At 39.8% G+C, this 23,668-nt stretch overlaps 1 protein-coding gene across 1 annotated transcript; it reads right to left on the bottom strand.

Annotated features, from left to right (window-relative positions):
• Window positions 1-2,561: 2,561 nt before the first annotated feature.
• adra1d (adrenoceptor alpha 1D) lies at window positions 2,562-10,211 on the bottom strand. The gene is made up of 2 exons (XM_028407387.1): window positions 8,950-10,211; window positions 2,562-3,329 (listed from the first exon to the last, which is right to left on the bottom strand). Exons 1-2 carry the CDS (start codon window positions 9,908-9,910, stop codon window positions 2,776-2,778), a joined length of 1,515 nt encoding a protein of 504 aa, XP_028263188.1. The 5' UTR covers window positions 9,911-10,211; the 3' UTR covers window positions 2,562-2,775.
• Window positions 10,212-23,668: the final 13,457 nt, after the last annotated feature.

Here is a 23,668-nt window from a genome sequence, read left to right as displayed (position 1 = left end):
CATTATTGTTCGTAGCCACGTTAAAATTTGTTTGAATTGTGAATTGTTGCAGTAATGAGGTGGGACTGCCAACTACAGTCCCATTAACCATGATGTAGAAAATGAACTTTCTACCTTCCAATTTTGACTTTTGTGACGTAAAAAGGTTCCCGTGTGATTCTCTCACAAACACTTTTCCCAGGGTTTATAAGTAAATTAGCTTTGGATGACTTCTGTATGTTGCTCTGGGCCTCAAAGATCACACATTCAGTCCTCATGCTGAGAGAAGACTTTCCAAAACGTCAATGCAAGACACTTGAAGACACGCAAGTCAACTCTTGAACTGGGATGAAGTTCAACACCACATGTAGATTTACAGTTCAGGTAAGAACCATACTGATTCTTATAAAGCTGTGTTTTCTCATAAAGGTGACATAATGGCTTTGGGAATACATTTTATAAAACCTGGTACATTTATGTTTCACTATACTCACTCTGACCCCCTTTACAGACCCCATCTTCGTCTCCTGTGATAGGCCTTCCATAAAAAGGGGGTCATCCTCTAGAGGCTCTCCTTTTTGTTTGAATTTAACAGCCAACTTAAAGGTGTGGCAATTAATTAATTACTTGAAACAAAACAAAAAACAATCAAAGTTTAAATAACCTTGTGTAGTTTCAGTAGTGTGGCCCCTGTGTTACATCTACAAGAGCTTTAACAGATGCCTTCAGTCCATATTCCAGTTATTCCATTACTGTTTCAAAAATCTTGTAAGGCATTCATTTTACACATAAAAAATATGTTTCACTATTATTTAAGGTCTGCCAAAACCGTAACATGTTCATCATGTTGGAATGAGGCTTATAATGAGAAGTAATTGAGGTTTATTATTCTTAATAGAGCGAGGTTTTTGTTTCTCATCTCTCACATTACTTTTAATCTACTCCCAAAATCTCTTACACAGTATTATTCCAGACATCTTTTTTTTCTGTGAGTCAGAACTGAAACTGAAATGTTTGCTCTTTTAGAAAAACACTCTTGATGAACAACCATTAAAACAACAGACTATACCAAAAAGCTAAAAAGGGGCTTTTAACTTATTTAAGACCGACAATGTTTAACTTCAAGCTATTTCTGATGTGTTTCCATGGAGACTAACAATCACATCTTCTGACAACTGACAGAAAAAAGAGAGGAGAAAACAAGACTCAATTTGTGGTTTAACATTGCTGTAAAGTGAGCACTTTGAGTGAAAAAGGTTTTTTGGAACCCATTAAAAGTAAGTATACAGTAGTTTCTTTTCGCAGTTGCGTCATTCTTCTTGTAACTTTATCCAGCAAAGCACTTACTGTCACAGTATACTGAGAGGGCACAACAAATTAGTCCCACTCAGGACAGTCAAGAAGCAGACAGCTTTTGCACATGAGGAGCTTAAATGTCAGTCTTTTTTTTATTTAGCTCGGAGCCACAGTCACCCACACCGACATCCACACAATCAGGCGTCAAAGCAGCAGCAAAGTCTTTAACGGTGTGAAAATGTAATCACGGCATGTTAAAAAAAAGGGAGCCAGTGACTTTTATCAGAGTTAGACTGACTTAATGCACTCTTTACATGTGTGAGGAATAAATGAGGACATTTTCCCAGAAAGTTACCATGTTTTCTTGTACTGATAGTGTTTATTTTTTAACAAATTCTTTAGTTGAGATCAAGTTTCCTACACTAGCACTTCATCTCCTCACATTTTTTTCTTCTTTTGTATATTCATTTTGGACGAAAGTACAATTTCAGCTATTTCCAATCTTTGAGAAAAGATTTCAGTGAACTCATGCATTAGGCTAATAAGATTTATTCATCTTGATGACCCCCCTGTTGCTGTGCATTGCCTGCAGGTCCTGCTTTACGGAAGAGTCAGTCTCTGATCTCCTTCGGGTTTTAGTTTGACAGACAGCAGGTCCTTGCATGGTTAATACCAACACATTTTAAAAAGTATTTTGTTTAAATCGAATTGGTTTTGCTTCTCAGATGCATATGGTGAAAAGGTGACAGTGACAAAAATAGCTTCAACAACAGTGACACCTACTGGATGATTTATTTATTTATTATTTAACTCATTTCCCAACTTTGCTTTATCTTCTTTTTTATTTCACTTTTAATTGGACATAAACAAACAAATCACTTTGAAAATAAAATGCAAAGAAAAGCATAGTATTTTCACATTCACTTAGCAAAACAAATCATCATCATAATTACTACAGGAGAGCCGAGTAGACTCAGTGTACATATCAAGGCAGGAAAAAAAAAGTGACAAAAGAATGATCATAGCTCATTCTACATTTGGTTACATCCAACAATAAAATTGCACTTATGACTCTATTATGGCTGTTTTTATTACAGTTGGTCAATACAGTTATTTTTTTTAAATCAACAAAATATCAAAGAAAGCCATCACCATTCAGTGGGAGTCGTCATTCTAATGTGTCAGTCACACTGACTGAAATAATAACAACAACAGTAATAATGGACCTGGCTTGTCTCACAACAACAAGACATTACACAGGCTGTGTACTGTTGATGCACGACAGCAGAAAGTCTGAAGGATCAGGTTGTTCCAAGCAGTTTTTATCTAAATAAACACGTTGCTCATGAAGGACTTAGTCTTGTTATTGTCAGCTTTAAACAAGCTTTGATTTTTCAGATATTTTGTGAGCACAAAATTATGCTCTATCACAGTCTTTCTGGCATGTTGGTCCAATATGGCCCTTTTAAAAATAAATAAAAAGTTGTCCCCAGCAGCCCTTTAAATGTCAGTCTCCTTCAGGCCATAGCATTCTGCCAGATCATAGAACTGATAACTGCTCTGCTCACAAGAGTTGTAAATCCCCATGGAGACTGTGTCTACTGTATCAATCCTGCCCACTGCAGGTGTGCTACCTTTCCCCGTCCCTCCCCTGATTTTATTGGAGAGATTGTTCACTTTCTCCTTCAGCTGGAAGGAGGACTTTTGCAAAGGGGGAAACAGACTCCATCTCTTGAAGCCTAGCGAGTGTCCTTTCCTTTTGTGCAGCAAAGAGGAGCTTCCGCAGGATTCGTGCACAGCGTAACTAGGCTTGTAGTCCTCCCTCTGATCTCTTGTCATTCCCTTGACAGCTGTTCGCCACCTCTGGTCGTAGAAGCGGCGCAGGACCCTTCGTTTGTGGTGACACTGGCACCTGAGGAGACGAGTGAAAGCCCGCTGGAACTCTTTGCTGGAGCAGGGGTAGATCATGGGGTTGATGCAGCTGTTGAAGTATCCCAGCCAAAAGATGACCTTGAATACAGTTTCAGATGGTTTCAGTGCCGGGAAGAAGGAACCTAAAAGGAGGTGGAGCCAAGAGGATGACGAGTGAGTATACAAATAATATCAAAACTGTAAAAAAAAAAACTTTTTTGAACAAGGGCTGGAGTGATGATGTCAAAGTTGGCCTGTACATATTTTTTATAGCTTTTACATGGTTATGGTTGCTTTTGTATGTACTATATGTTTTCTATTCGCCCATATTATTGCTGTTACTGAGTCTCAGATTAAGATTTTGACAATCTCAACCATTTTTTTCTTGCTGTTGTTATCAATTTTAGATGATACGGCCATTTTTAATTGGTTTCTTTTTTCCAGCTTGGCCAATAAGAGCTGATAAAATGATATGTGTGTCTTTTCCAGCTCACTGACAGTAGGATATCATTTAATGATTTATTGTGCAGCGCTGTGTGTTTATTAATGGGAGAAAAACAGGATCTGACACCATACACACACACACACACACATGAGTTCTATGAGCAGAATGTGTGATACTGACACATTTTATGGAGTCAGACACATATGGCAAATATCAAATCATCATATACGATGATTTATGTTTCCTAGCAGTCCTTGTGGGAATGGGAAACCATATTGTGGAGAACCTTTAAATATTCCATTGTATTTAGGAGATTGTGTGTGTGCCAAAATTATCTCTTTAAACTCAAAATTTCAGTCTTCTCCATAAAAACATTTAGATTTTTGTATTACACGACTCAAGCTGTTTTTGTTTTTGCCTGTATCTTAATACACAGGGTGTATAACACGTTGTTTATCCTGGAATATTGCCTTTTACTTTTTTTTTTAAGTTGTTCTTTTCTCTCCAGGCTTTTGATTTAACACCGCGTTGACCCTGGACACAAGAGGCAGCATACGATCAGGATGCTAATGTGAAGTCAGCACTGCAGTCGCCCAGAAGCTCATTATCATTTCTCTCCTGTTAGTACAACGCGGAAGCATATGAAATGGTTTGTATGTGATTTTCAAAGTAATGGATTCTCGCTGTTTTGACATCAGCTACCAGCTGAGTGCTAACAAATGCGAAGAGAAGGTCTGTGCCATTTACTCAGAAAAGAGGGAGAAACTGAGCTCACACTCTTCTTTATAATGTCTTTTTCATGATTACAGAATTTTGTGTCACTGAAGCTCACACCTAATTAAAGGAAGAGATGTTCTCCATTGATTATTCTCACTAAAATAAACATCAGCTCAGAGGCAGACACCAAGTGAATCACTGCTCTGACGCACAACCGCAACACCATGACAACAGCAGATTTTTTTGATTTATTACCTTTGAGATAACAGTTTTTTTTTCTCAATTCTGATGTCTGCAAGATTGCCTTTTTTGCATCCTCTGTGCTATTTTAACATCAGTTAAAATTCATACATATGTATATAAACTTGAGTGAACACTGAAGCCTGTGAACAAGTCACTCTCAAATTTAGAAAACATTTTGTGATGGATCTTTTGTGGCAGCTGACAGAGGCCTGGGATGAAATGATCTCTTTGACATTTAATGTTTTGTGTGAAGATCAATATTTCTATATTGTGCTTTTTAAAATTCACCCTGGTATGGCCACAGATACAGTATCAATGATCTTTTCTCTCAGTGCTTTCTACTCTTTTTGTAGCGCCGTTCCCCGCTGCTTCCTATAAATGTTGATTGTTATAAATAAGTCAAAACAAAGGTTAAATATAATCACAACAAAGATATATGATGCTGTGCACGGCTGCAGAATAGACTCAAAATAACATTCAGCTTCATGGAGATGAAACAACATGTCACACGTTGTGACAGTTTTGACGTCAATGATGTTGTCTGGCATGTCAATCTTTGGCTTCACCAGTTGTGTGGTAATCTATGGGTTCTGGAAAAAGACAAGGAAAAAATCTATATGGCATATGCATGTGAGTTGTAATACATGGTTGTGGTTGTGTGCACAGCTGATTGTGTGCCTTTTGTGGTGGGACTCATTATTTTGGTGGATAAGTTGGTCTTTTACCAAACCAAGAACTTTGGTGCCTTCATGGCAACAAGAATGAAACAAAAACTGCAACACTTACTAGTACCGATACTATAGTTGTAGGACTTGCATTATGTAGCCTGCTGCTTGGCTGTCAAGGTGCTTCACTTATTCATGGTGGCACAATGTATGTTTAACTATGAGTTAAAACACTGAGTAGCTTTTTTTAAAAAAAATTATACAAGTACACAATTTAACATAGTTAATAGCAGAACAGGCTGTTAGCTTGTTTTTGTAGGTATCTGTGTACATTATGGGTTCATTATACCTGAGAAAAATGTGTTGTTTTGATTATTTATTTGTCGACTATCCAATTCAAAATAAAACAAAAATATCTTGTTGAAACAATTTAGAACAACAAAGAAACATAAGCATAAAGGGAGTCAATTATAATCTGTCTTCTGTGCTGAAATTCCCGCAAACTAATTCCCAGTGCAATGTGGATGAGACTTCATTTTCTGAAAACTGGAAAGCTATATATCTTCATTTCATCAGTTCCTTACTAGAAAAAAATAGTATTCATGAGTCTGCTGCTCTAATATAAGCAAATGATGTTATGGGGCACTATCGCCAGAGTTTATATGAGTCAGACTACTCTGTCTAGATTTGCATCATCGCACCGGCAGCCTGATTGGCATAAGAAGCACTGGAAGTATATGTCTGCCTTTCAGCAAAAGGTTGCTCGTTAATGATCGTCTCGACAATGGACCACCATGAAGTATAGGTGTGTTTATCTGAGACTCTTCAGCCAGGAAACAAACTGCACCCACACCACACACACACATACACACACACAGAGAGATAAAATGACAGTAGAACATTTTATTGATCCCTGTGGGGGACTTATGGTTGAAAATACATCCTACTGGGAGGTCAGAGATCAGGGCAGAACAGCGTGTGTGAAAGGACTCAGCACACCAGATGGTTTACAGAAAGGAGTTTAAATTCCTGAGAGTTTTATTAAACTTATAAACATTACAGCTCATCTATTACAGCAGACACTAGTTAAAGATGGAAACTGTGTTCTTGATGGCCTGACTGTCTTTATCATGCAAATTAGAAGCCTCTACCATCGACAGGGAACCAGAAAAATTAAAAACAATTAAAGACAACAGGAGACATATTTCTCTGAGATAATTACCCCTTTTGGCTGAGCTGCCTTTTGTTTTGTCTGGTGAATACAGATTTTGACCGTCAGTGTTTGGGACGTGAGTTCCTGGATGACCTTTGCTTAGAGCAAGCTGGGTAATGTGATCACAAATCATGATGATCATTATCCTAATGTTGATGAAAATTCTATTATTAGACAGTGGCTTTGAAGTGATTGGCTGCTATTATAAAAATGGATTAATAATATTGTAATGTGCTCTGATGAAGCTCATTCTTGTCTTTGCTCATTTTTAATCACAGGAACTCGTGAAGCATCTGTCTAAGATGCCCTAAGTGGCCATATAAAGTGATCAATAGGACCGTTGTAATCTCTCTTTTCCTGCAAGCTTTGCTTGGTTCCATACATTTATATGGGGCAGCAGCAGCAGCAGCATGGCTGAGAGTGCTGTGCTGCATCTTTAGAGTAGCTTGAACTGTATGAGGCATATGCAAAATAAAAATTCATTATGAAGCCCCCATTAGTTTTGTGTATATGTGTGTGCTCCCAGGTGTGGCATTAATACAATTACCATCTCTAATGTAAGTAAGCATATGCGTGCTGAATACTTCAGCTTGATTCATGTATTTCCATAATGGCTCTAATTGAAGGGCCTTCTCCACCATCTGCACTGATAAGAGACTCTCTCTTTCTCTCTCTCTCTCTCTGATGTCTGATCTCCCACATCCGGTTAGTACTGTGGTCCACATTATAACTACAATCTCCTTCACACAGCAAAGTACTACAATCTTCATACAGCAACCACATCACTGCACAGACAGCAATATGCCACCTATGAAACAAATCTGGAAGTGCCAAAAAATGCAGTAGCATCAACAGCCTCCATCCATGCTTGTCCTGTACTACAGTCATGAAGATTGAAAACTATCCAAGCTTTGGGGGGGGTTTTGGGGGGTTTCCAGGGCAGACATAGACAGAGCAGCAACCAATGAGTCCCCCAGTTAACCCATAGAACATGCCCTCGCCAGATTCAAACCAGGAACCACCTTGCTGGGAAGCGGTGATGCTAACCATGCTGCAATTCAGTACAACTGCTGTTTATACTATTGACATGCTGCCTCAGGTTACTAGCTTCAACCTCAGCTGCCACTGTGCACCCTATTTGACTCTAATGAAATTAACAAGAAGGGCACATGCAGGACCATGGTGGTGACAACCAAGCCACCATATAAAACTATACATAAATATTCAACCATCTGTGCAGCTTCCATGACAAGGAAAATGATCACAGAGGCCAAAACTACTTTAACATGGAGCAACAAGGGAGTTAGACAGTCCCCAGTGGCCACAAGAGGAATTGCAGTTTTAGATATTACTTTAGTCAAAGTCAAAGTCAGCTTTATTGTCAAATCTGCTATATTTGCTGGACATACAGAGAATCGAAATTGCGTTACTCTTCACTCCGCAACATATAACATATAACTAAAACTTAAGATAAATATAAAGTGTAAAAAAATGTACCTACAATGAGGCACACGCAACACAAAATGAAGGCACAATGCAGTTAGAGTGCAAAAGATGTATAGTGCAAGACAGTTGCTAGTTGCCTTTGTTAACAGTATATTGCAGTTGTATTAGTGTCTCATGAACTGTGATTCTTTTAGTATAGTTCCTCACAACAAGGTCTTATCACTCTGTGATTCTGGACAGAGACTACAGTTGTTTGTTTTCGCTTCAAGCAACACAAGCTGATCAAGTTTCATTATATTTGCAAGAAGGTAAAAATACATGTCTAATACCTCAAAATCTCTGCAGCTCAATTTGAAATAATCTTGCAGGACAAGCCAGAGAAAATATATGACCACTTGTGCAGATATGTATTAAGAGTATTAGGGTTTTAACGTCAAATAATCTGAGTGCTCATTACTGAAGAATGCCTCTCTGCTATGACTGGACTTTACAAAAAAAAAGCATATTAGTAATGTGAAGAAAAATGACAGGCATGAAAACAAGCCCCATTAATAGACATGTTGCAGCTTTGACCTTTTCTGAGCAAAATCTTTGTTTTCTTAGGCCTAACAATCTTCAGTTTTAATCAAAGCTGAGTTCCCATCATGCCATATGGTTTTGTTATGCTGGAACTCTTACTTTAAAAAAAAAACTGATGTCTTAAATGTGTACTGTTTCTTCTGCAGCCAAGTCTGCACAGATACCAAGAAGAGCAGCACACACAAATGTTTACTCACTCCTACTCTACTGAAGCAAGATTATGAATTATTCAAAATAAATCAGCCAAAATATCCTGCTCTAATATAACTGCATTAAGCAGAGTCAAACATTTAAGTAGGTCACTTGAAAACGTTAAGAATTTGCAACAACAACAAAAAAAAGTGTGCAAAATTGCAAATTTCCCTGCAAAAAGACGCACTAAAGAACCAAAAGACGCACTGGAGTGTATGTGATGTGATGCCGGGGAGACAAAAATATGAAGTCATAAAACATACCCAACGGCAGAAAGAAGAAAAAAGGCAGCCAGCACAGGATGAACATCCCCACAACGATGGCGAGGGTTTTAGCAGCCTTTTTCTCCCGGGAGAACTTCATCAGCCGAACTGACAGCGAACTTCGAAACGGATGGTTTTTGCTGCTTTTGGAGCTGACGGGACGCGCGTCCTCCAGCACGCTGCGGCAGTGTATCCGGAGGACCACTTCCATCGACTTATTTCTCTCCCTTTTGACGCCCGCTTCCAGGTTCCTGGTAGTCCTGCGGGCCACCACATACACTCTAAAATACATAATGAGGATGACCATGAGCGGGAGGTAGAAAGAGAAGAGCGAGGAGAAGAGCGCGTAACCCGGCTCCTCTGTGATCTTGCAGATGCTCTCGTCCACAGGCGGCGGTTCCTTCCATCCCAGGAGCGGTCCTACAGAGATGACAGTAGATGACACCCATACCAAAACTAGAATAGCCACCGCCTTCCTCTCTGTCATGATACTTGGGTATTTCAGGCAGTATTTTACACCTATATACCGGTCGATGGAGATGATGCAGAGGCTGAGGATGGATGCGGTGCAGCACAGCACATCCACCGCTGCCCAGATGTTGCAGAAAACCCGGCCAAACACCCAGCATCCCAAAACCTCTAAAGACGCAGAGAAAGGCAGCACAATGATGCTCAGCAGCAGGTCTGCGATGGCTAAGTTTACGATGAAGAAGTTTGTGACAGTCTGTAGGTGTTTGTTGCACAGCACGGACAGGATGACCAAAATATTCCCAACGATCGCCACCAAAATAAAAACGGAGAGAAAGATCCCAACCCCGACAAAATGTGAGTCCATTGTGAAGTTCCTGCATGTCATGGAGCTGTCGTTTAGAAAGCCCTTGTCCAAAACAGACCTATTGTAGGCTTCACTATCACCGTAGATTCCATTGTGACTTTCGTTCCTCAAGTTAGAATCTGTCATTTTGAAACGCCATAAAGAGAACTTTGGAGTGAGTTTATTGAGGAAAGCAGTCTCCTCTCATTCTCTGGCAGCCGTTTGCTCAGGGAACACACAGTCCATGAGGTCAATCCAAGGATGGAAATGTAAACTAAAACTACATCTTAACTCACGCGTTAAAAAATAAAGTTTTTGACTCACCAAAACTGCAGGCGTTTAAATTCTGGACTATAAAAAGAATCCAACATTTAGCCACGGGGAAAATAATAATAATAATAAAAAAATCATTTTAGGATTTAGGTCCATTTTCACTGTATTTCTCCCATTCCACTGCTGGCATCCTTTGTAACAACAGTGTGATCACAGAGTCAGAGCTGGTACAGCAGGTCTGAACCTCCAGCTCCACCCACAGCACACATAATGAGGGTGCGTTCACAGCCTCCACGAGAGAGCGTAACTTTAAATGTGGGCACGAATACTACATCAAACCTGATCTTCAATTTTCACATCTTAATCTGAGTTATTATTATTATTATTTGCATACGTGCAAAAAAACAAACAAAAACAAAAAGACAGTGGAAAAAAACAGTCAGATCATCTAACATCTGAAGAAATCTAAGGGCCCACAGGCAAAAGAAAATCTGTGAAGTTTCCCAGTGACACCACAGCTGTCATCTCCAGGCTAAGTGTGCATAGCTTGAGTAGCAGGACAGGCCTGAGCGAGCAAACCACAAGGGAGCCCAGAGGAGAAGAAAGGTCAAGAGGCAGAGTTAGAGAGAGGACAAACAATCCCTGCATGGGAAACAGTGGACATATTAAAAAAATAAAATAAAACTACCACTGTTTCTTCTAAAACACTAAACTGTACATTTACCGTAGTTAAAAAGAATCATTTACTGTAGGAATAAGTATATCTAAGGTTTAATAACATGTGAGAGCGTTTCATCTGTTGATTTCCATCTTGTGCATTTCCATTAGGGTGAGTGTTCAAAAAAAGGCTTAAAAGTCTGTTGTCATGCTGGAGAGACGTGGGTGGTGGGGGTGAGGTGGGGTAGGGTGGCGGGGAATGTGAGTCTGGAGCTGCTCAAAAAGCATCAGAGTCTCAGCCCAGCAAGACTCTAATGATGATTACACACTGCAGAAGAAAAATTGCTGGATAGATGAGTAGAAAATAAAGAGACAACTTACCTATTCTTAGATCTGTGGTGCTGCAGAGAGTGTGAAACCTGGACAGATAATGTGGAAATAAGACATTTGCTGATGTTCAGTGCCGTGCAGTGTACTTTCTTGCTTTTTATTATATCTGTGCATAACAAATAATAAAAAAAAATTGTATTCAAATGGATTCATCCAACACAATAAACTGAGTCAGCTTTACTTTTTGCCTTATGGAACTGAACTGTGTTTCCTGTGTCGGTGCAGCATTGTTTAATACAGGAAGTGGCATGATTACTGGTAGGAGTCCCCGGATCAACAACACACACACAATAAAAGTGATGATAGTGTCTGTGTGCAGGGTGATAAAAGCAGAGGACAAATGTCCAAACATGTCGTCAGCATTACATGGATGATGAAGATCCGTCTTCTAATTCCCTGATGCTCACATTTGATTGGCTAAAGCTGTGTAGAGAATGTACAATCACAACCTAACAATAATAATAATAAATATAATAATAATAAAAAAAACATTTTACCTGATGGTGGCCCATGTTAGGGATCATTCTTATTTTTATGTCAATAAAATGATCTAATAACTGCCACTCTGGACCATCCACCAATCTGAAAGTTTGAAAAACAGAAATCACTACACACACATGTTAGTAGCTATTGTGGGTCTAGAGCCGGTGCTCTAGCTGTGAGCAGCAGCACTTCTGTTTCAAGTCACGGTAGGTCTGCTCAGCTGTCACAGCACATCCCCATTATTGGATTGTTAAAAAAGCTACAACCTCATCCAGCCCACCTGCTCCTCCTTATGAGAGGGCTAAATCTGCAGTCATCTGGAGCCAACATTAGGCCACAGCACACAGTAGAGTTTTTTTTTTTTTTTAAATGGCACATAGGCAGCAGCCTGTCAAAGAGCATTCCAGGTAATGATGCATCGGATGAATTAGTAGGTCACTACTGGGGCAGTCCTGCATTCCAGATTCTCAATTTTGTCTCCTCAGTTATTTTCTGAATATCATTTCAGGCAGTTGAAATAAAATAATAATGACTTTTATCAATGGTCTGCATGTACTTTTAGGGTGTCCACCGTGTGCAGGGATTATACACTTTTAAGTGCAGTTTTGAGAACCTAGACTTTGTTGCCTTTTTTGTTACCCATGAGCATACCTGAGTTTTTTGGGTTGTCACTAGGATTACTTTGAAGGATGATTTACCACACTCTGTGTTTTGTTTTTATTCAACCAATGTTTTTACCTGTAAAGTTACCTTTGTTAATCCCACTTGAGCTCCTGGGCCCCATTTCAACAAACTCTGAGTTTATATATGACCTCTGAGTTGATTTACCCTGACTATAAAACAGGCATCACCAAAGGAGCTCCGATTCCACAATTCACCATGGCAAAGATGTCTGCCTTCTTTTTTGTTCCCCCTGGAAAAGCAGTCGCATGGTAAGTTCGATCATATATTTCATCTTAAAAAAGGCACATGGCTGCAGCAGTGAGGAGTGACGTGGGGAAAAACTGTGCTTGACTTACCTTTCACTAAAACCTGCTTCATGAATCGGGCGCCTGCTGTGTCCTGCTTTTTGTGTTCTCTGTTTGAACTCCATATTGTGCTGTGTCCACACTTTATTCTCAGACTTAACATCACTACTTTACATGGACCAAGCCTAGCAGAGAAAAAGTGTGTGTGTCCTGTATGGCAGCCTTTATGTTAGTTTGTGTAGTACCCTTGTGGATTGTTTGCAGTGTTTGTCCTGTGTGTTTGTACATCGGCTTATTTGTCTTAGCTCAACACAGAGAATCCCCACTTCACTGCCACATTAAACTTTTCTGCTTTCTCCATGAGTGTCATAAAAAAAAAGAAAAGAAATAAATAAAATAAAATTTTCCACCACCTCATCGTCAGCTGCACTCTGCTCACCCCTTTAGGCTTTTGACCTCTATCAAAACGTCTGGTATTTCCTGTGATAGAGTACTGTATATGTGCAGTGAGGGGGGGACCACTCGGTCAAGCTCTTCTATCTTTATAAATAAGCTGTTAAATCATCAGGCTATATATATATATATATATTTAAACTGAGAGGGCAATCTGTTGCCTACTCATATTTTTGTTTCCATTTGTCATGGTGCTAACCCAGATATTTGCACATTTACACACACAAACACATTCTTTCTCTTCCCCTTCAGACTCTCAATATGGTAATCGGCCTCAGACTTTGACTGTGTGCCATCTTATCAGTCCTCAGCAGAGCGCTGAGATTCAGTCGGCCACAAGTCATGTCGTGCTTTGATATCACTTCATACATGTCTGTTCAAAGGGTTTTTTTTGAAAGGTCAAAGGATGAGAAGTTTCTCATACCGCCTCTTGGTTTGACATATTTTAATGAATAACCAGTATATATGTGTGTGTGTGATTTTTAAGAAACAAGATGATGCAGATTTACTCTTTTTGGTGTCTTTTGTGAAAATGGCATCAAAGTCAAAGAAACAGGTTTCACGTTGCAGCAGCAGCAGCAGCATCATCACCTGCGTCTCAGCCTCTCTGCATTCTGAAGTGTTGATTTACACCTTGTAGCTGTGCCTCAGTAAAGCACTCTTTTCAACAAAGAGGATGTGTTGCCTCCACTGCTATGTGTTAACAGAATGGAAATAAGTGCAATTATCTCATTTTCTCCATGCTTTTTCAATGCCATTACAAAAACACAACACTTTCCTGCTTGTGGGAAGGACAGAGGTGTGAATGCATGTTCACATGTTTACACACATGCTGTCATGACCGCAGTGATAAGTAGATTTATTGGTGTGTCTTTTTAAAAAAAAAAAAAAATTCAGCTTATCTCCATCATTCAAGTTTAGAATTTAAACATGAACCCGATGTGTGTGTCTGAAAATTACTTCAACTATGGATTGTTATTGTGGCAGCTGTGGAATGCAGATCATATTATATTTGTCAGTCAGGCAGGATTGGCATGTTATGAGATTAGTTTGTTTATCTTAAAAGTCATAGAGGCCATGGCACCAGACCCAAGTCGGAGCAGAAGAGAATCTGAATATGACGTGTTTTATTTTGAAGGCCAGTTTTGTTTTGAGGCATGAATTTATCATACTATCAGAAACTTGGAACAACACTTGGTCGTATTTTGTTTGGCTTTGGTTTAGATACTTTTGCATAACTGACTGAGCCCAACAGGACAAAATCAATATGGAATGTCACATATTTCAGATTCATGTTTTTAATTGATGCTTTATGAATTATTATAAATTATAAAAACACTGACTTCTCCAGACATTTAAATCCGCTTTCTCCATTTATCTTGATTTTTATACTTGATATTTTTATGTCACGACACTGCCAAGCCTCAGCAGGTAGATAACAGGAGAACCTTTTCCTCATGTGTTCATGTGGCTGCACAGGTGGAGCAGTAGCACCAGTTTGGGCAATAGAGAGCAGTAATTTAATGAGGAACCTTCAAAAAGCGATGCAGCTTCTTTTCAGGGGGTCTTCTGGTGTTCTGGGGCATATCTGCTCGCCGCCCATTGTTTGTCAGACAGAGGAGGATACACAAGACTGCATTAACTCAGTACCTGACTTGTCCCTCATGAAAGGTTGAATTTGTGAGCTTGTTGGGATGCTTCCTCTGAGCATGAAAGAAAGCTCAGTGGTGGCATATAAACACACAGACAGCTGTGGTTCAGGTGGATAAAGGAAGGGGGGCTCATTATGTCATACAGTTTGCGATCCAAACTCCGCCTCCTCCTTTTCAAATGTCAGTGTCCAGAACCCAAAATTGCTACCAACCAAAAGCTTAGTATATACAATGGCAACCATTGCTCTGTGTGTGTGGGTTGTAGAGGGTTAATTAAAGGTTTTGGTAAACACTTTGTGCTCCTCAGATTAGAGTCCGCCTCAGAAATACAATGTGCAGGAATGATTGTGAAAATCACACCTCGATCCTAGCAGACAGAGCAGGTGTGTGTCTCTTTCTACCAGAGAAATCAACATGAGTCTGACTGTCAGAGATACACAGGTGGGATGCCATCTGTGTGTATCTCTGGGGCCATGTAGCATAAATCCACCAGCCCAAACAATACAGAAAAAAAAATAAAAAATGCAGTGAGGCACGATGGTCACACCAGCCAGATAATTAAGCTCTATAACCACACGAGCCCCGAGAGCAGCCCTCTGTGTGAGGTGAAAAATGTAGGATGAGTGCAGAGAGTGAGAGACTGGTGCTGTAGGAACAGCTTAGCAGATTTGAAATGTAGATTTTTGTTCTATTGTAAGGTTTGATTTTAGTATCTTGTTGACAGCACAATACACCCACGGCAATGTGAGTCCTCCTTTGCATTTTAATGTCTTCTGCTCTGCAGTACTGTTAAAACCGATGGCTTCAGCTCTACTGTTACATGTTTGTGCTTTTGAAGGCTGTCTGTATTTGCTCTTTAATATTCACCCCGGAGTATTGCAAATCGAGTAAGACTGCACAAAACTATTCTGTTTCTAGGTCAGCATCCAGCATCCAGGGCTGGATCGTCCGAACATTTGTACTGATGTAAATTTCCCCAGGATGCGGTGACTGAGAGTCTGAAAGAACAAAATCTTTACAGGAGGACTAAATGCTTGGAAATATTGACCAACAGGGAGCATAGCTTGAGGTAGTCTTGATGACAATAAGGACGGGACCAATACCCTTACATATATTTTTAGTGACAAATGGTCCATCTGTCCATCCATCAGGATCGTAAAGAGACGCCAAGATAGAAGACCCAAGACTTCTTTAGCATATCCTGGGTGATCCAGAGTGCCTGGGTGGTCATTGTGCCTGGCATATTGCTAAAAGGAGGTGTCTAAGGGGTACTGTAACCAGGTACCTGAACCACCTCAAGTGACTCCTCTCGATGTAGAGGACAAGTTATTCTACTCTGAGCCCTGCAGCCTATACAGCCCCTACATCACCACACACCCAGGCTGCAGTCCATCTCCCTGTCCCCTGTCCCATTACTCATAAAAGACCCTCAGATAGTAAACCTCCTCCACCTGGGACAAATCCACCTCGTGTCTCAGAGGGAGTAAGCCATCCTATTCCCTGGTTTTGAGGTGCTAATCCTCATTCCTAATAAGGAAATAAGTCAAAAAATACATGGAACTATCCATTTTTTTTATCTTAGGCTACAGATAATTAAAATAAACATTAAAAAAATATAGCTCCAATAAGAACAAAACACCAATAGAAAAATAAAAGACTTGGCATTTTTATATTATATATTTCCCTGCTCACCAAGAAACAGAACCATGGAGTGGTGTTCTCTCTGAGATAGCAATGTATGAGATTTTCCATCTAGATTAGAGCAGTGGTGTGTGCACCTTCCCTGCTGAAATAGTCCTTGAATTTTTGGTGTTTGGGGGGACATGCCGTGAATCACTACACTCTGTAAATTACAGTTCAGGGAATGTGTTGGTGATTCAGTGCAGCTTGACACTTTTATCAAAACAGGGAGCAGAGGTTATAAATAACTCCAGCTCTAACCCTCATGAGCCAAACTGTGCACCAACAGCATGCCTATAAGTGATCCAGATTATTTAGGTATAAGCAGGCAGCAATATGTTTGATTAATATTTACAGTAGGTTATAAATATGAATCTGAAATGAAGACCATAGCTTTTAACCATCAGTAGTATTGGTAACATATAGCTATAGATACCAGCACCTCTGTCTGTGTCCTGCTGCAGTGACTGACATTTAGACCGGAATGATGGTAGGTCTTTAAATTGCAGCCATAAAAAGACTACCATCTGGGCTCCGGTGTAGGACATTAGCACTGACAACAGCCTTGCACAGGTTGGATGTAATTGGCTCTAATCACCACCACAGCAGCATGGCTATTCTGCTCTTCCCAAGGTTTGGTTCAAATATTTATGTAAATTACAAGAACAAAACTTTACAACCAAAACACATTTGCAGCAACATTTTTACTTTTTTTTTATATTAAGTCTCATCCCGGAGTGGTTGAAACCCCCCCTAAGGCAGGACACTGAGTCAGAGCAGGCAGGTGAGGTCTTGCAATAAAAACAGATCTGGAAACAGATAAAACCGCCAGCAGGGAGATCAAACTAGTCCAGAAGAAAAGCAGACAAACAGAGGTCAAAACAAGCAGGCAGGGGCAGAGGCTGGAATGCTGAGGTTAGTGCACATGAATGATCTGTTCCTTCATCCATTCTCCAAACTGCTTTGTCCATCAAGGTTGAAGCAGCAACAGGGGAGCACACAGATGGATTGTGGTTCAGACACAGGATTAGACCGCACCAGTTTATAATGAGTTGCTTCTAGTGGGTGATATCTAAAACTGCCAGCATTTTTAACTTTTCAGGCATGTCACATTGACAGAGCTGGGTCCTGTAGAATATCAATCTCAGTGTCAGTGCTGACTGAAAAATGTTTTTAGCTCTTGTCTGGAGTTGTAAATGCTACAGGAACAGATGGAACTGTGGCTATAAAGTTGAGAAGTTACTGATGAAAATACAAATATTATGTCCACAGACAGCCCCTCATGATGTTTTTTCTATTTGATTGATCTGCTAATTTCGTGACTAAATCTGACCTCTCTCAATGACAGTAATTTACTGAACATTCCAACACTCCATACTACTTTTTTTTATCTTTGTGTTCCATTGGCTTCTCTTTGACACTGTGTACATCTCACTTAATTACAAGCTGCTGACTGAGTATACTGAGACGACTCTCCTGAGATCTGCTCTGTGTACACTGAGTGTCCTCCAAAACACAGGGACCCCGCAGCGCCTTTCTCACGCTACAAGCTCTGTGTTGAGTATGTGTGCGGACAGATGAAATCAACATTAATCCCCACAAAAATACCATTAAACACACACACATCCTCTCAACCTTCAGTGTGGTATAAACCATGCTTGATGTTTAACTACATCTGTGTGTGTGTGTGTAGCTTGTTGTTGTACTTCACATTCTTTCCAACATCATCTCTTCTTATTTACATCCATTACTCTTCTGTCAGATAATCACTGTGTGCATAATTCATACTTCCTACAAGTACATTCTAGTTGCCCTGAGTCACTCGCTCCTCAGCACTGAGAAACATTTCTTTAGAGAATTTTTCACTTTTCACTTACTATGGATCAAATATCATTTGTCTTTAGTAAGACTGGGGTTTTCATCATTCTACTCAATATTTAAAAAAATACTCAATCTTGCTCTGGAGTTTGCCAGATTTGAGCCCACCAGTAAGATAACCAAGAAAAATGTGTTCAGCAGTGCTGAAATGATCATCAATTAAAGTGTCAACTTTGCAGCAAGAAAGCCATTAAAGTTTATAAGGAAGTTCAGTATCGTAGTTGTCAGTTATGAGAGTCATTTTTCATCATGGGTGATTGTAGTAATTGAATTATTGAACTATTATGGTGATTAATCGTTCAGTCAGAGTGATAAAGTTACTGCTAATTATTTTTAAACACAAGTTGGCATTATAAATGATTAGGATGGATGTTTAACAAAAATTTTAATTAATGTTAAAACTTACTTAAAGCTAAAAAGTAAAACTTTTGTCTCCCCCTTCTGGTAGTGAAAGTAATTACACACTAAAGGCAGAGACAGAGTTGCACAGTGTAAATCCGGTGTGTGTCAATTTAGATTCCCAGTCATCCAGGTCATTTTTTAATTCAAGAGCTTAAAGCCGGGCAGCTTTTTTTAAAGACTTTTCTTCCAAGCCAAAAAAACATCCTCAAGGAACTTCAGGCCCAGTTCAGTTGTCCTGCTTCATGCTGTTGAATGATTAAGATTTCTTTTTTAAATCTTTTGCAGGTTAAAAATACAATATGAGCTGTATTTCTTGTTGTAATTCGCCAAAATTAGCAGCACAATAAGACCATAGGTGCTTTCTTTGTTACATTTTCTCAACAATATTTACTCCTAACTATCCCTCAGGTGGTCAGCCACTCACAATTTGCAAAGACTGTGGGGAATACACGATACTTGTCAACAGCTGCAACATATATAGCTAGCAGTGTTTGGGTTGTGAACATATCTGTGCTGTTATTTATAACTGGTACCCAACCCATGTGGAAAATAGTCTTAGACAATACCACAATAACAGCAACAAAGGTTGTTTGAAGTTTGTTACCTTCTTTTGCTGCTTTACACACCGTTGTATTTCACCTCTTGTCATCTGCATTCTAACCAAGCTGGAAAAACCACAGTGAGGAAACAAGGCAGGAAATGTTTTTCCCCTCTGAGTCATCTGGGTGTCAACACACATTTACATGTAAATCTGGACTGTTCCTTTGTTGTTCCATCATTGTTATACCATCAACAGCACTCAAAATAGCGGCTTGATATTTCCTATACGCTTCTGGCAACACATCCTCACAAATCACAATGTAATGATGGGTCAATTATTACATGCACCAGATATGACGCATGGATGTTCCATCATTTCAGCTACTATGGATAATGGATGGATGGTACTTAGTCTTGCATATGACTTGCAGATATATACACAGTTCCATGGACAGGTGATGATTGGCTAGGTTCTGATTGATTGACCTTTAATAACTATCAGACAGCAGAATGTATTTAAGTAATTAAAGTGAGGGCAAGTGGCACCCTTAGAAAATCAAACCTGTGTGTGAGATGTTAGATGTTGTAGTTCACCCTGCAGCCTCTAGGGGCTGGCTTTAGAGCAGAAACAAACATGTTTGTTTAAGTGTGCAGACTGTTATTAATAAAGGTGTGGCAGCTTATAGTAATTTGTTTTTGTAAGAATACTTTAATGATTTAAGGATTTTTTTGTATATGACAAACTGTGATTCTTGTGATTCCATACTCACAGTAAGATCTGCTTGTTTACTCTAAATCTCACAAATATTTATAGGAGGAAGCCTGTTCTGTTCTTTTCACTACTCCTCCACTAATCCATCTTTACACTATTGCTGAATACTCTGATTATTCAGCTAAGTAAATGCTGACATAAATTTCAGTATATTTCCCCTGGTGGTAACACATGAATCCGACTAGAAGGTCTTTTAAGGGGAAACAAAGGATTAAACACTGGGTCGAATTTAGCTGGAACTTTTTGTTCCTTCTGCTCAAAACAGGCCGAACAAACCCTGCAGGAGGGTGAGGCTGCATGGTGTGAGTGTTTGATGCCGAGGTCAGGAAATACGTTGGCGAGTCACTCTCCCCTGTGAGCAACTTATCAGCTTCTGTCAGTCTCTATGTATTTCTCAGCTGGGAATACACGGAGTCCGACAGAGCTTTGACCCTTTTTGGGGGATTAACCGTGTGTGGGTACCTGCGTTTAGTCAACTACAAGAAGCTGTGTGTGTATGTGGAGGGGGATTGTCAGTAACATCAGCGTGCTTATTATAAACTGGATCTATGGCCACACTATATGTCAGGCTGCAACCACGACACTTTTAGAAGGAGACCCTTCTAAATTTAATGAGGATGTCACTGCAATGAGACAGGAACTATTTCTAATTGTTCAGTAATTAATGGTTAGAGGTGTGCAACCATCCTTCAAACCTCCTGTGTCTGTTCTCCCAGATGCTCTTCTGATGACTGACAGGTTGGTCTGATCATTCCAGAAGTCTGAAAACATTAATAATCTCCCTTTAGCATATATGTGTAGCTGTTTGAACCCTGGGCTGGTTGTTGTCATTGGATGCTCATTAACAAGCTCCTCGGTGCTTGTTGATTGCTCATTTGGCTCAGGTGATTTGAGGTAATTGCTCGAAATTATTTTTCACACTCCTTCTCTCAGCTGACAGAGAGAAGAGTGACAGGTGCGAGAAGCCATGGCAGTTAAGTGATCTGAAGTGTATCCGCTAAACTATTAAACCTCCCCGTTTGCTGTCAAGTTAGAGCTCACAGCAGCTCATTGCTGTAAACTGGGTCAGTGCGATGAAAACAAGCGTACCGACAGACACATTAGGGATACAGATTTCGTAAAAATACAAAATAAAAGTCATTTTTTAGATACTGACTCTTTTATTACCGTGCTGCCCCACATGAAAATACCAATAAAAAACACTGATGGTAGTTTCACCCTCTTTTTAAACAGTTGTTCAGTGTCTAGTGTAAGATGTCTTGATGTGTTGCATCAAGAGAGTCGGTCAAACATGAGAGGAAGAAGAAGTGCAGCACTGCAGTCATGTTCGGTCATCAGTTAGGGAAACATTGTATGAAGCTCGTCATGCACTAATCGATTATTTCTGTGGTGGCTGAGCCTGTCCATGCTTTCCTTATTTCAACCAGGAGAGGCCAAGTCACAAGAACATACAAATATATTCGATTAAGTACAAATGGAGTGCGTTTTGGCATTTAAACCCTGAAGTGACATCATCTGAGAACAGGGAAGAAAGGGAAGTGAAGCTGACGATTGAAGTGATTTCCTCCTTGGGGTCTATCCCTGGTGGTGGTGGTGGTGGAGAGGATAAAGCGGAGGAGCAGAAGCTGAGCTGGCCCATGCTTCTGACTGGTGGTGCCTCGGGGTGGAGGAGGGCTGAGGGGTCGATCTGAAGAGAACACTCACAGCAGAGAGGACATGTTTTAAATTTTACACTTGAATGTGATTGGCTGCATGAGCAAGGACATGGTCACTGATAGGAGAAGGAGGTGCTTCTATTAATCAGCTGACTAGAGCCATAGAAGAGAGACAATAAAGAAAGTATGAAAAGGAAGGAAGGAGAGAGCTAATGGGAGCAGAGGGAGGAGTGAGTGACCCAGGAAGCTTGTTACAGGAAGTACGTTTCTTCCTGATTAAACTTTTCCTAAGCTCCAATAATAAAAGCAGAACTATGATTGACTGCTGTTAACAAACTGTCCAAAACAACAACTGGTGAATGAGGCAGGTGTGAGACAGTGAGATGCAGTTTACACTGGAATCAAACTCTCATTAGTAATGATGAGTTATGATAAAAAAAAATCAAAGAATTTTAATGGATGTTATCATTCCACCAGTGGTAAGTAAGCTTATTCTCCGGACCGCCACTTGGTGGCACTTTAAAAAATAGGTTCCAGGTGAACTTCCAAACAGGAAGTAGGTAATGGGAAGTCAGGACCAGGAAATAGTTTTAGCTGGCCTGAGCAGTGAACCACATCACAGCACAATCCAGCCAATCCTTGTAGTAAGACACCACAAAACAGCACCATCCGTAAGTTATCTTTAGTTTATGGTTATATTATTTTGTTTGTTTAATTATTTGTTTGCTTTGGTTTATTATTGGGAATAATTTAATGATAGTTTAATTTCCTGGTAGTTTGGTGACCTTTTCATGTGTGTGTGTGTTTGGTTGCTTTGTTTTTGTAGGATTAAGAATATTTTATTGTACTTTTGAGTATTTTGCTTCAGTTTCTTTATTGTTGCATTTTGGAATATTTGTATATTTAAAGGAAAGGACTTTGCGCTAGACAGGTTTACTGATAAAGGTTTGCCCTCAGGCTGAATGGTGGCGCTGTTGTCTGGGGCCTTTCTGGTCAGAGACTTTTGCCTCAATTTTGCCTGCTAGTTTTGTTCTTTTCATCGGCCATATCCTTCAAGCAAATTTTTTTTTATCAAACTTTAATATACATGTTTATTTGAAGAAATGTGTTTGATATAGTTTCATTAACAGATTATGTGTGCTGTGGATTGCTCCGCGGGGAGTCATTTCTCATAAAAAAAAGAAAAACCCAGTTTATTCACGGAGGTTAGAATAAATGTTTAATAATGAAGACTCTCCACTTACAGGAAACCACCCGCTCTTCTCTTTTTGTTCCTTCCAGCAGTTTGCTTTTATCTTCTACGGAACATTTAAAATAACAAACACACTAATTAGCCACCGTAACCTCAGCCTTCGGAGGAAGACAGAGAGCCTCTGTGGTCGCTGCGTCGTGGCCTCTCAGTCTTCACACAGTTCGGTTCACATAACCTCAGTTTTTGTGCAGAGGAACGCCGTAGTGCTGTTCCTTTGTAGTCGTGTATGGTTGTTGTCTTCAACATGTTTCCATCTGTCACTGTAAAATGAAAAATCCCAGATAGGCAAAGTGCCATCTGCCATCTCTGTCCTGTTAATGTCTATACAAAATTAGGCCTTTCCATTACAATGCATGTCTTCAGCAGAGGTGGATTACATAGAGGATGAAAGGAGCATTTGTCTACCTGAGTAGTCTTACTTTATTGAGTCAGAAGGCCAAAGCAGAATAAGATTAAAGACATAATGAATACAAATCGACACGACAGGAGAAAGTCTCTGTTGGATTCTTTTATATATATATGGTGTAACCCGACCGACTCCATCTTATGCTTCATAAGTCCTGACAGGGTAAATAACAATGCAGCACCATATCTCTCTGTGCATGTGTGTGCACGCATGCTTTAATAATTCATCACCGTTATATTAAAGTGGTTAAGACATATCAGATAAAGTGTAACTATAAATAGAGCAGGGCATTCATTGACATTCATCACAGGGTGCAGCTCCAGCCTTAATGGACATTTAGAAGCAAAATGTCTCCAGCAAGACTCCATCTCGTTTCTGCATAAGAAGAGGAAAAAAACATAATGAAACAGCACTTTGTATAATCAGGTATCCTCAAAAAGCTAC

The sequence above is a fragment of the Parambassis ranga genome, chromosome 1 (assembly GCF_900634625.1).
Source record: "Parambassis ranga chromosome 1, fParRan2.1, whole genome shotgun sequence".
Classification (NCBI taxonomy): domain Eukaryota; kingdom Metazoa; phylum Chordata; class Actinopteri; family Ambassidae; genus Parambassis; species Parambassis ranga.
Note: the sequence above shows the minus strand (reverse complement) of the source record. Positions and strands in the feature narration are given on the sequence as shown.